The sequence below is a fragment of the Heloderma suspectum genome, chromosome 7 (assembly GCF_057233095.1).
Source record: "Heloderma suspectum isolate Gila_16-S chromosome 7, 16-S_ref, whole genome shotgun sequence".
NCBI lineage: Eukaryota > Metazoa > Chordata > Lepidosauria > Squamata > Helodermatidae > Heloderma > Heloderma suspectum.
Window position 1 is genome coordinate 15033937 of NC_139464.1, and position 14579 is coordinate 15048515.

At 41.2% G+C, this 14579-nt stretch overlaps 1 protein-coding gene across 10 annotated transcripts in view; it reads right to left on the reverse strand.

The window, feature by feature from the left end:
- The window catches only part of C2CD5 (C2 calcium dependent domain containing 5), a 124106-nt gene that overhangs the window by 12086 nt on the left and 97441 nt on the right, over positions 1–14579 (reverse strand). For 4 of the 10 annotated variants that reach the window (XR_014784232.1, XM_084809158.1, XM_084809150.1 and 1 more), the window contains 4 exons: positions 14052–14139; positions 12134–12220; positions 2836–2886; positions 767–868 (listed from right to left, as the gene is read on the reverse strand). Coding sequence is in view for 9 of the 10 variants with exons in the window: in XM_084809158.1 (XP_084665284.1) it covers positions 767–868; positions 2836–2886; positions 12134–12220; positions 14052–14139 (328 nt within the window). In the remaining variant the exon portion in view is untranslated. The other 6 variants (XM_084809151.1, XM_084809154.1, XM_084809155.1 and 3 more) reach the window with 4 other exon arrangements.

Genomic DNA, 14579 nt, shown 5'->3' on the forward strand with positions numbered 1-14579 from the left:
CAGAAAGGAAATAATCATGCAGCACATGCAAACAAGATACAAAAAGCTCAAATGGGATTTATACTGGAAGAAGAGTAGCATTCCTGCAAAAGAAAACATTGAGGCCAGCAGCTGCACATACAAATGATCAGTTATAAAGTGAAGACATAGGAATTGAGGAGGAGAGGGAGTGGTTGGGAAAGGTGACACAATTTGATAAAAATTTTCTGGTAGAGGGAACGACAAAAGTCTACAGGAAAGAGTGTGAAAGTTGACATGTTTCTCCAGTCCAGCATTTTTCAAATTTTGGACAAATTCTTCATTGTTGTCAGCTTCCAGATAAATCTTCGTCGTGAGCAACTAAAGCAAGACAGTTATACCTGCAGCCATTGAAATACTTATACAAAAATTAAAAACTCACCACTTTCTAATTCAGTGATTACTGTCACAACTGTCATGCAGGTCATCTTTGCATGTTAATAATAATTTCACTGATGTATACATACACTTTCTGCCACACTGTGTATGTATACATTTTTATAGTAAAATTCAGACACCTATTTATCACCTATATATTTACTGGCAATTTACTTTTTGGAGCACAGAGCAACATGCTCCAAAATCAGCCCGGCATTGCTGTTTTTAGAACAGACATTGTGTGTCTGCAGCTTTCACACTCGGACACTGATTTTGCAACGCCACTACTGGGTAGGAAGCTCCACCCTTTGCCATGGAGAGATCAGAATATGCTTCCAATGATCAGAATGTGGTAGAAACAGCCGCCTACTTGTCTTAATTGATCCACGCCTTATGGTCTGAGCTTTCAGTTTAATGAATTCTATCCAGCTGTTGCATCTGTCTGCAAAGGAACTGTAATCAACTGACGTTGCTGGAAACACAGACAGAAAAACAAAAGAAAAAAAACAAAGGAAAAAATATGGATGATGCCCCTTTGCCCATTATTGTGCTCCTTCTGATGAACCAATTATCTGTATCCAAGAGTAAATGGCTTTCTTTTGGCTTTCAAAGACAAGTGGAGCTCTGATCTAACACAGTGCTCTGCCACTATGGTTAGAGACTCAGCTTAGTACGCACGCCTAGAAACTCATCATTAGAAAAATATGTACATAATTTGTTCTATCAGCTTTCTATAAGCATTAGAGAATTCACAGGAGTACTTGCCATCATGGGACTGACTTGCAATTCTTTGTGACAACAGTGCTTTCAGAGAAGCTCTTTGCCAACTCTGATGGCTCCATGAATTCTGGCCAATGTCTCTGAGAGTCACAATGCTTGGAATCATTGTGGAGGCTTCTGCAAGGCAGCACAAATTGAGATGTCTGCTATAATACCAAGCTGGCAAGAGGATGCTGTGTGAACAGAATGCTGGACTAGATGGACCCCTGGCCTGATCCAGCATGACTCTTCTTATGTTCTTAAGTACCCCACGCATACACACATGTATTGAACTTTCAGCCCCAGAGCAAACACTGAATGGGTCCCACACAAATTGCTTATGACAGTATGCAGGGACACCAGTGGGATTCGCAAGGAAGTACATACACACAGTTCTTTTGATGTGCACTACTGCAGTGTCTTGGAGGGTCATTGTAACTGTGCAGATCATGGCAACAAGTGTGTATGGGCCCCACGTGGGAGGTGCTGCTTCATACAATCTGACCCTCTATGTGATCCCTGGTGTGTACTGGTGGCCCCACACATTCCTATGGGAAATTTACGAGATCTGCTGACTGTCTTAACACGTGTTAAGTGTCCCCATATCAGCTCAACACTGCCATCGATTTAGTTAATAAATACATCATGAAATGATCAATGCTGGGCTGATATGAGACCCCATAGGTGACGTGAAATATCCAGGATCTTGTGAAGTCAGGTGCAGAGTGATCATTGTAGCCTGGCAAATGGGACAGAGTCCTTCAGCTCTGGCCTCACCACACAGTGAAAAATCCATGTACACTTAAAAACAAAACCCAACGCAACTGGCACTGGGTTGCACTACCAAAGTTACTCCCATATTGTTTTAACAGTTTTTAGGATGTAATGCACCTCTGACAGCATTCCTACTTAAGGACAGTGCAGAAATATTTTAATAAACTAACTATATAAACTATATATTCCTGCTCCCACACCCTGAAACCTTTGCCCAACAATTAGGGCAAGGGCCCTGTAACAGATGTGACACTGCCATTCAAAACCCTTAAACCCAAGCTTATGAGCTTACTGGGCCAGCTCACTAGATGACTGCTGTTTTCAGCCCCACTGAGATGTTTCATTTCGTTTAAAGGTTTAATGTCTAGGATTGCCCCTGTTAAAGTGGTGGTACAGATAAAATACACTGTGTGCCAGCCCGTTTGGTCTGCTGAAGCACCTCTTTTTACCTAGCCTCAGTCAAAATTGAAGGGTTGGTTTTGCACCCAATCACCAAATGTTCCTAGGCAGTCACCAAAACTGGTATCAAGAATTCCATGCCAGCATGCAATGTTTATGCATTAACTTATCTTTAGCTCCTCCCACTCCCATCCTCTATAAAAAAAACAAGCAAGATAACCTTAAAGGAAGATGAAGAACTGAATAACCAGTTCTATGTAAGAAAATCCTTCTGGAAAATAGAGCGACAATATAAGATTTCCTGCTCTTTTCAGTTCAAACTATCCTTAGTGTTTGTGAATATATTTGATGAAAGTATTTGGATATCAATAAGCCACATCAGAGCATGCTTTCCAAGGCAACTGGTACATACTTCCTGAATGTTTAAAGACACATCCCAAGTGTACCCCCAACAGATCCAGGAATGCATTCACTGTTCTGGCTTATAGCTAAATCAAGTAAACTCACCTCTTTGGGCAGCTGGTATACCTGTGTGGGAACTTGCATTCTCCAGGTCCTCTAATAAGACAAAATGAATTCCACTGATGTGACATAGGTAACATTAGCTATATTAATACAGATGTCTGTTTAATGTCAATTTTCCAGTGAGTAATCCAGAGAAATCCTTCTGTTGTGTTCTTTTGGCTCCCAATTCACACAACACAATTTTACACAATCTATTAGCCACAACATAATGCAGTAAACATTGCACTACATTCAGGATTGATTTGGCAAAGGGTCCTTGGATATCACATTTAAAATCTCACCTCTATGTTTATGCCCTTCCATCCTTATGGTGTAAAGGTATACCTTAGAAAGCCAGCTTCTGGCACCCTGTTTAAAAATAGTGTAACATTTGCAAATCTGAACTAAAGCTACTAAAAGGAGAAGCATGTGGTCTATATGAAGATCTACCTTTTCTGTCTATACTCTACAACTATACAGCAGATAAATGTATAGAGTAGCTACACAGCAAGTTATGTCAATGGTCAGCATAGCATGATAGACTAACAGTGGTGGAATACACAGTTAGACTGAGAGACTAACAGACCTAGCAGAGAGTGTGCAGGTAGTTAATTAATTATAGAACAGAAAGCACTACAGAATGACACACTAAATTCAGGTGCTTGTAGGCTATAAAAGCAGAGACCAAGTTCTTATTAAAGATCTTGCAAAACATATGTAAAAACATCAGCACCCCAAATATCTGACGATGCCCTTGATCATGAAACTCAGCCACTGACTCTGCTGCACGAGCCAAGAAAGAACCCAACAGAAATGAGCAATGGGCTCCTTGGGATTAGGTTCTGGACTGAGACCTTACGCTGTCACTTGCCAATGCCTGTTCTAAATCTAAATGACACAATGTGAAACATAAGCTTGCTGCTACAGGAAGTAGCACTCCTTCGTTACTTTGCTGTTCCAAAAGGTGTTAGCTAGTGTGATAATGCACATTTTCTCTACTGCACAGCCCAAGAAGGCAAGCTACAATCATATGTTTACAAACTCTCAAAGCTGTACATCTTTAAAAAAATGGGAAGTCAGCCATGTCATGACTTTGCATCATAGAAATGCTATAAAAGGATCACCAGGAGCACAAAGAAAGCCCCAAATACCAAATTCTTTAACCCTATGCAGACTTTCATTTCTAAATTTAATTTCATTTCTCCCACTATGCACAGAAATGAATGTCTGCTTAAGGTTTTTGTAAGATTTCAAATGGCTTTGTTCCCAGCTGACTCTTAGGTGCAAAATATTACCTTAGTATGTATAGGAAACAAACGTATCGACTGATACCAAAGCTTGAATTTGGTGAGAATGAGGACATGATTTACCATTTTTACGGTATGTTGCCAAAAATCTTGGGGGGACGATGACAATTTTTTTAAAAAGATGGCAGGCAACCATAGTTTTGAAAGGAAATAATGAGAAAAATCATGTGGCTCTTCATCCAAACACTAGAACTACAGTTTATGACCCACACTAGATAGGAAAAACACACATGACTGCCCACCTTCTCACATCAGTGCAAGTTTTGGCTTGCTTGGACAGAAAACTTCACGTAATGTTCAACTTCCTCTTAGGGCTAGCCTTTAGTCACAGGCTCTAAGATCAGGCTACTCAAAATTGCTTAAAGAGACTGACAAAGGGAAATAAAATCTATTCTAGATGTGGCCTCTTCAGGCAGGCTGAGAAGGAAGCGGGTTCCTTTACTTTTCCTGGTGGGTAGTGAAGCAAGCTCCATGACATGATATTGTAGTTCACTGAAGCTCTGTCAGGTTCTAGTTGGTGGCAGCAGTGGTTGCTACCGTGTGGTGACAAGGTTCATCAGTGTCCTTGGTACCCTCCCAACCTACCACACATGCTCAGTAGCACTGCTATCTCATCACCAGCCACCCTGACTCACTCCTCCTAGCTGCAGATAGAATGGGCTCAGACTAGGAAGGAAAGATTTTCACAAGTGTGTAAACCTGACCCCACTGATTAATTGGTGGGGACATTTTAATAGCAGGAACATGTCTGTATCAGTTAATGGCATAGATTAAGTCCCCTTAAGTGTGTATGTTATTTACTTACTTACTTACTTATTTATTTTCTTAATCGCCCATCTGGCCGGTCACCCAGCCATTCTGGACGATGTACAACAGTACAATTTAAAACAGTAAAATTATACATAAAACATTATTTAAAAATACCCTAACCCACCCCAAATGCCTACCTGAACAACCAAGTTTTCAGTGTGTGGTGAAAGTTCATTAAAGAGGGGGCATGGCGGAGTTCCCTAGGGAGGGAGGGAGTTCCACAGAGTGGGGGCCACCACAGAGAAGGCCCTCTCCCTCGTCCTCACCGGCCTAGCTGTTCTGGCTGATGGGACAGAGAGAAGCCCATCTGAGGCTGATCTTGTTAAGCGGCCTGTCTGGTGTTGCTGGAGGCGCTCCTTCAGATAGGCTGGGCCGGAACCATATAGGGTTTTAAAGATCAAAACCAACACCTTGAATTTGGCCGGGAAAACAACTGGTAACCAGTGCAACTCCTTCAGCACCAGAATGATGTGATCATGCCAGTGGCTGCCTTTAATCAGGTAAGCCACCACATTCTGCACCGGCTGCAGTTTCTGAACTGTCTTCAAGGGTAACCCCACATAGAGCGCATTACAGTAGCCTAGACGTGAGGAGACCAGGGCATGTACTACAGATGGGAGCAGATGGTCGGGAAGGTAGGGGCGCAGCCGCCATATCAGATGGACTTGGTACAACGCTGTCCGGCTCATGGCTGACACCTGAGCCTCCATGGACAGCTAGGAGTCTAAAATGACCCCCAGGCTGCGGATCTGGTCTTTCAAGGGTAGCCGTACCCCTTTCAACATCAGGTCAACATCCCCCAGCCTACTCTTGTCTCCCACCAAATGTACCTCAGTCTTGTCAAGGTTCAGCTTCAGCTTATTCCTCCCCATCCAGCCACTCACCTTCTCCAGACATTCAGACAGGGATTCCATGGCCAACTCTGCTGAAGATTCGAATGAGAGGTAAAGCTGCGTGTCATTCGCATATTGATGACACCGCACCCCAAACCTCCTGATGATAGCCCCCAGCGGCTTCACATAGATGTTAAATAGCATCAGGGAGAGAATGGAACCTCGTGGCACCCCACGTGAGCGGCCACGGGTCCAAAACCTCCTTTCCCAGTACTACCCTCTGGTACCTGCTGGAGAGGAAGGACCGGAACCACCATAATACAAGGTCTCCAGTGCCCATCCTCTCCAGGCGGTCCAGGAGGATTCAGTGGTCAACAGTATCAAAAGCCACTGAGAGGTCGAGGAGAACAAGGAAGGAGCATTCATCCCTATCCAAAGCCCTCCTCATATCATCCACCAAAGTGACCAAGGCCGTTTCTGTCCCATGCCCAGGCCTGAAGCCTGACTGAAATGGATTAAAAATTGTATACGCTAATTGTTAAATTTGTGGTGCAGTTCCCCCTGTCCCCAATTGTAAGTAATATTCTTTCCCTCGCAGAACTTGAATGAGAAACCAAGTATGCAGAACAAACTCTTCATACGTATACTGAATATTGGGAGCCAAATTATTATTTGTGAACTCTATTGTAAGTTCAGTGAGTTCTGAAACTGATGATTTAATGAAGTCCCATAAAAGCAGGGCTGCTGATCATCCATGGAAATTTGGATGTAGAATTTGGGATTCCTATGAAACTTTGCGTGTGGAGGATGTAGGCGACTTCTGTGTCCAGCATGGTTACCCAGCCCTCCATCACATAGCTTCTAGTCATGTTAATTTTCCCATATGAATCTCCACTGCATCCAAACTTGTCCATACCTCTCCACCTTCTACTGAATGTACCATTTCAATGTGTGTGTGTGTGTGTGTATATGGGGGTGTTAGTGTTGATGTTCAAGTGAAATAAGTTTTTGTTTTTTAAAAAATCCAGTAAGTTGAGTTTACCCTCTTAACTTTTATAGAATTCAACATCTTGCCTTTTCTTTGATTTTAAACACATTTGCAAGACTTTTTGCTAGTACTAGTGACATTTATAATTCGTTCTATGCGAAGTTCATAGGACAACAGGGCTGTCAGGAATCCAAAAGGTGATCAAAATTGAACTTCCTGCCCTAAGCTAGAGCCCTTTACACATGTACTCCCTATAAACTAACCCGTAATAGTACAGACCACAGCATGCCACAAGCAGAAAACAGGACTGAACAAGACACATAATGTGCAAAAACAAACTACAATGTCAATGTGGTAAAGATTTCTTAGGGAGCCTACTAATGTTCCCCACATAAGCATGTAAAGTAGCAAATGGAAAATTGTGAAAGGACTGCATATTTATAACATAGGAACAATCGGACACAAGTATGAAACAGATTCACTTGTGGGATAAGCATACACACCACAAGCAACAATGATTCTCAGATACCACAATGTTGAAAAAACTGCTGGACTCCAGCTCCAGACTGTCAGCCTTATTCTGCTCTCCAAGGTGCTGATCTTGCAAGAGGCACCATAAAAGCGAACGTCCAAGCAGAAACGAAGGCCCACTTTATCCAGGCAGGGATCCGTATAGAATAAGGGCATTGTATCGGCTACTTAAATTATGCTTTCATCTGATACATTTCATAGGACTGAATACACTTCTCTACCAAGATACCTTTATTTTCACACTGAGTAAAGCCTAACTGGACATTATGTAAGCAACATGGAAAAAATATTCATTTGCATTTTATGTATATTATCATAATCTGCTCTTCTGACAAACAGCAAAGGTAATGTTCTAGCATAGAGGTGAAGACCCTTTATCCAGGAGAATAAATCAGCATCTCTCTTTTCATGTGTGTCCTTGCAACTTCACCATGGCCTTTATTAACGTGGCTACACTCTGGCTCTGGCACAGCCACATCAACATGGATCCTGTCAATTATGGCTCATTTAACACATATGGCAGCCGCAAATCAAAGTTTGACACTAAGTGTGCTCTCAAGAGGGAGCTGTAGCCAATCCTGGCTCTCTGATGAGTGTGTACATATGATACATACGCTTGCAAACATGTTTGTCATATTCACAGTGTACATGTTTTAGGGTTACATTTAAAAATGTGTGAAGCTGTGTGGAGTTTTGAAGGAACATGGGCAGGGGCTATTTCCAGAAGTTCTCTGGGACAGTAATATGATGGGAGGGGCAAGACTATAGAAAGTTAAGATGAAAAAAAGCTTTCTTGCAGTCCCAGTTCTTTTATACCCACAGATGATCAATGTGTGAGAATAAGAATGAAGGACTACTGTAAAGAAGTATGTGTGTTGTATATATGTAAGATAGAAAGACTGCATATACACAGCTGTGAATGAAGCCCATGCCAAATTAGCTGGAATGTAATGCTATTGGCAGCCACAATAAGTGGTACCAAAACACTAAATTCAGGATGCACCTTTCACAAGCCCCCAGTGTACACAGCACATCTTCAGCACCATTACTCTGGTTAAGATCTCTCAATCTTTAAAATATAAGGCCTGTTTACAAGCTACTTTTTCTGAGAATACAGCAGAAATTAGTTTTGGCTTATGCACACCCACTTGCTTTCCTGCACACTTTACCAGAAGCAAAACGTAATGGCTGAACTGGGCTATAGCATGTTCCATCTGTATACAGGATTGTCCTGACTCTTTTGTAATGACACACATCATTTTCAGCATACAGGCTGCTGGGAGAAGGGCAGGGGGCAGCAAGCTGCTAGTCAAATCTCAGGAAGAATAGCACTTGGGTACTGTGGTAACACTGAACAATTCGCAAGGTCTGCTGGAAGGCAGGCAGACAATTTTCCAAGCTGTGGGTTTATTACAGCAATCTAACAAACAAGAATGTGATTAGGTAGGAATTGTATCTGCAAGTTGAATATGGCCTTTTCGTATTGTTACATTTATACTGGATCCTATAAATGTTCACTGAATACTAAATACATGCATGTTTTGTTGATCAATAAATATTGTGCCTAAAGTTCAACTACAATGAATAATGAAGTTTGCACAGAAGGGTAAGTATGAATCACAAATCAACACACACATTTTCAAAAGCAAGAATTTAGTTGATAGTCTTGGTGTCCAGAAGCAAAGAGATGATGCAACTGCCCAAGTAAAAATGTCCTGCACTTCACAAGAGACCATCGAGGCTTGATGCTAAACACACTATTTGCTGGCATGGGAGCAGACTACCCTCTACTGGCCAGCACCTTTTTTACAAATACGGTTTCTCAATATTCAGAAACAGACTATGCCTAAACAACCTGTTAGCAACACTGAAACCGATTCTGGAAGAAAGCTAATTTGCAGGATGAAACAAAGGTGCCCAGTTGTTGAATAGTTGATAAAAAAAAAGGCACCAACGAGGTGGCTGGAGAACTAAGTGATAACTGGTTAGCAAATTAATGAAAGTGCTGTCTTTGATGAACGGAAACCCACCAACAAGATAACGGAAACAGTGTCCAAGTATTTGTGTAGGTGGAGCAAAACAGAAATGAACAGTGCTGCAACTGCCTCGCTACAGAAGCATCTCTGTTGACATTAATTGCTAAACTACCTCCTTTAGAAATGGGCTACTATATTATTATTACTACTGTTGCTACTACTACTACAATAGCCAGCGCTCTCTGGGAAGTTTGCAAGAATTACAAGCCACAAATACAAGATAATAAAAACATAACGTAAAGTCAATAACATACAAAATTTGGAAACAATTTTAAACAGCTAGAAAACAGTTACAGTAAGATATTGGACTTGACAGAAACAACTGACATAAATGCTGCATCACATGCTGTCAAATACTTGGGAGGAGAGGACAGTCTTAACCTGGCATGGGAAAGATGACAATATTGGTGCCAGGCAGACCTCAGTGGGGGAGCATTCTATAATCAGGAGGGAGGGGGCACCACTGAAAAGGCCCTGCCCTAACTCAAGATTGCACCAACTCAATCTCTTAAAGTAACAACTTCTAGAGGATAGCCAAGTTAATATTTTGCAGCAAAAGCTAGTCTTGCATCACTTTATAAAGATTAAAAAATTGATTATGGCATACGCATTCGTGGAGTCCACCATCAGAAGCATTAAGCATTATCCTCAACTGGCAGGTGTGCATGTGTGTTTGCATATGCAAAAAAGTACAGTCTACAACCATTCAATTAAAGCTTAAGCGTATGCAAAATAAGAACAATGACCATTCACAACAGCAGTAATTGGTGATCACACAATTTTCTGTGTTCATTAACACCTGTAGTGAGACAGGAAACCATTGTCTGTATTCAAGCCTAAATAGATAGAATCAAATGAATTGAGATGTTCTAATTTAGCAGTTTCATGTTGGAGTTTCCCTTTCAATTTCCCTTGTTGAAGTATATATACCTGCCAACTGAGGATAGCATTTCATATACCTGATGAAGTGGATTGTAATCCACAAAAACGGACACTATTAAGTGGACAGATGAAACACAGATCTCTAAATAAACCAGACGCAGATATGTAATAAGAATTTAGGCCTTAGACTGCAGCACCTCTAGTGGAAAGCTTCCATTTTGCAAAGGGATTAACAGGCAAAAAAAAAAACTCACTGAAACATTTAGCTTCAAAGATCCAAAAGAAATTAAGCATGTTATATTCGAAATTAAAGGGGGTTGGGGGTGGTGGAGAAGATAACATATTTGTCTTCAAAGGGTTAATTTCAATGGTCTTTTAGGTAATTCTGTACTGAATTGTGGCCTCTATTTTAACAGCACACAGAAGATGCCTCTGGAAAGCTCTCAAGTAGGGCATGAGGGAAAGAGAGAACCATTTCTTACTGATCGTTTCCAGATTCTTGTAAACAGAAATATTCTGCCAATGTACATTTACCACAATCTAACTCCATGTGGTTGTGGAGGGCTATATTCTTCTGATAATCTTGATGAACACAGAATCAAATTTTGTGCACAACATAAACATGCTGGCTCTGGCAGATGAAGACCAAAGATAGGTGGACTATACAATTTCAGCTGAACTTGTGTTTCCAACTTACCTGGCTAATAGCCACTGAAAGACCCACGCTGCATAAGTTTGTCTAGTGGCCTTCACATCTCATAGCAATCAATTCGTAAATTAATGATGCACGGTATGAAGCAATATTTCATTTTGTTCATCCTGTACCTGCTCTCCCTCAATTGGATGACCTTGAGTTCTGATCTTTTTCTACACTATTCCTAACTTTTATAGCCTCTTTTGTATTCCATTTTTTTCTAAACTAAAAAGCCTCAGAATTTTTAGGGTTTCATCAGAGGAAACATACTCTAATCCTCTAATTATTTTCATTGCCCTCTGATTATTTTAGTTGCCCTTTTTTGTACCTTCGTCTGTTTGACAATGCCCTTTTTGATTCAGTGTGATACACACAATATTCCAAGGGATGTACCAAGATTCATATAACGGTACTTGCCGTTTTATTGTCAATTCCTTTCCAACGCTTTTAAAACTGAAATGACACTTTAAATGAACTTTCCACTGTAACACCAATATATTTTTCCTCGGTAGTTGCCTTAACCCCATCAGCGTAAGTGCAAAATTTGAAATATTTATTCCAGCGTGCACCACTCTGCACTCACTTATGCAGAATCCCATTCTTTTGCACAGTCTTCCTAGTTTGGAGGAATCCTTTTGGAGCTCCTCACATTATATTAGATCATTTGTATTCGGATAAAGAATTAGGATGACGGTGGAGGAACACTTACTTCCCTTTGGAAAATACCTGAGATGGCACAATTGCTGGATAAAGACCTTTGGCTATAGCTCCCTCTCAAATAGAATTTTAGTCCTTATAATTCCAGAAGGCTTTGTGTCAAACTCTGTAGAGCTCACCATTTCGAAGCACATTTTGCATTTGGAGGAGCCACCTTATCCTTTCCTGAAATGCAGCTGCCTCTAGGCTAGAATGCAGTGACTATTTGGCAGCTCAAAGCGACACTAGAAGAGCAATAAAACAAGCATAAATTGTTCCTTTTCAGTTGCTCCCTCTTAAACAGCACCACTCTATTTTAATGCAGAGACTGTACAGGGGACATATTAAGAACTGTTTGTTTGGCTCTCCTTCAAATATCTGAGAGAGGATACTGCCCTTCGTGCAAAAATTCAACTTACACTAGGTAGTAGGGCTGCCTCTAAGGTTAGATTGTTGACCAACAGACAAGGAGCAAGTGAAGGGGACACAGAAGGGTAAGCATATGCTCTTTTTCTTTAACCAACCTTTCGCTGGTGAGAACTGCTGAGGAGCATGAGGATCAGAATAAAGCTCCAGTGGAAACTGTAGCTGTTCTTCATTGTCTGCAGAAGCTTGAAATAACAAAAAAAGAAGTACACAGACATTCATTTTTATTAAAAGAACAAAACACAGTTCAGAGAATTTCTATACACTCAATTCTTTACAAACAAGAGAAGATACTGCACTTATAACACTGTGGAAAGGCAACAGATGTTTTCTAATAAGTAGAGGTTACCTAAATGGGGAGTGCTGAAGTACTACCAACAGCTTCTTTCCAAAGTGCACACCCACTATATGGTTGCAAAGATGCATTAATTCTTTTTTACTAAATATAAAAGTTTGAGAGGTGCTTATCCTGGCTTAAGAATGTTAGATATTACGATTCTCTGAGATCTGCACAATTCTATTTATATCTACCATACTTTTAAAATTAGTAGGCGTGTTCTGTTGTTCTCTACTCTGGTCACCTTCTCTGAAATGAGGACCCAAACAAGTTTACTTGAAAACTACATTGATTTCAGAAGCACACAGTTAGACTGTGCTAGGCTACAGCCTTGGAACTGTGTGTTTCTGAAAATCACCCTCTGTCATACTGTGAAAGATCCAGCAGCTCGTCTAAGAGCTAACTCTGGCACAAGAGGCTGAAGGAAGGAAGGTGCAACGCAAAAACAGTCACTGGGTTTAGAGGGACCTTTCGGAAACCTTCAAAGATGAGGTGGAGAACACTTACTCCCTTAGCAGAACACCTGGCATGGCACAATTGCTGGATGATTAACTGTTACGGAGTACCCTGTAATATTTTCCAACTCTTACAAATCCAGGGGCCTTTGGTAGAACACATTCCTTAAAATTAATGTATGGAATTCACTGCCAAAATAGTTAAATCAGGGTGGCACTTCTTATCCTTTACTGCCGTGGTGGCACTTCCTATCCCTTATCTCCGATCTCTCATCAGATACTGGAGATAAGCAAGGGATGTTTTTTGCTAGTGAAAGCAAGGGAATCCCTCCCCTTATTTCTGATGAGAGATCGGGGTTAAGCAACATACACGTTGGGGGTGCTGCAGAGGGGAGAAGGCTGCAGCCTTCGCCCTTTCCCAGTGACTCTGTGGCAGCCCGGATTGGTGCTTTACCACTATGAATGGGGTCGCTGGGGAGGGGAGCATATAACACTGTATCTCCCCCACCAATGTGTGTTTGTCTGTCTCCCCCACAACCCTGTGTGTCCCCCTGCCAGTGTGAGGTGTGTGTGTCCCCACCCTCACCCCAGTGTGTGTGTGTGTGTGCGCGCGCGCATGAACGGCTCCCAGACATGCCCCCTCTCCCCCAACCCTGCCCCTTGCTACAGGTTAATCAGAAGCATCCTGTTTTGGGACTGGATGCTAGACTACATGGACTCTTGTTACGAAGTAGATGCTCTCAATATCTGTTCCTGAGATCTTTGAGTAGCAAGATCAAAGCTAGAGAAATCTCAAAGGACCATTACTAGTCAAGACTGAGAGTACTGCCATATTGGACTAACACAGCTTTTAATAAAGGTATGGGATTATTATAGTTGTTAGAATTCCATTCTATCCCTCGTGTCTGTCCCCACCAGTGTGTGCAGAAATGTATGATCGTTCCACTCACATGAGTGCTTGTGAAACATCAATGCAGCATGACTATACTTGCCCCTGCCTGCAAGTAGAGGCTGAAAATAAACATAAGCATCAAAGCTACTTGACCAGAATAGATTAAAGAAGAAATACGGAGTTAATTATGAAGGTTTATCTGTGCTACACCCAGTGACATCCACTTAGGTCTGCTGACGTGAATGGGCAACTTGAGATAACAGTCACAATGAGCAATTATGCCACCCATAATTAGCACAAATTGACAGTTTTACATTCTTCAACATGTTTACCTCTTTGTAATGTTTTTTCTGCAGGAGTTTTAGTCGTCTGTAAAGCTTGGTGCTTGTCAAATGTTATTGCAACTGCTGTGACAGTGACCTGTAATGACAATTATAAAGCTGTCAAGTTTCTATCCTAGCTTTTATTCCAAAATTGAAAATTAACACACACACACACCACGTGCAAATTGCCAATGCTCAAGAGTTTAAATGTTCTTAATGAAAGAAAGGTTTGCAAGTAGAGATCTCTGTGAAATGACAGAACCCAATCATCAGGGGGTCCAGACTAAGTTAGCTATGCTTTAGTCCCACTGAAATCAATGGGACTTAAGTTAGTCATAGCTAACTTATCTGGATCCAACCCCATGATCTTTCAATATAAATAGTTCTGATTAGTTATCATAGTCAGAGTATTTTTTTAAAAAAAATAGAGATACCTATTACTGTACTAAGGAACAAATCATAGATAAATAACATTCTGGGGTAACAACGCTTTATATAGATCTGAGAAAATCTGAGTGTGGATATAAGACTGCATAT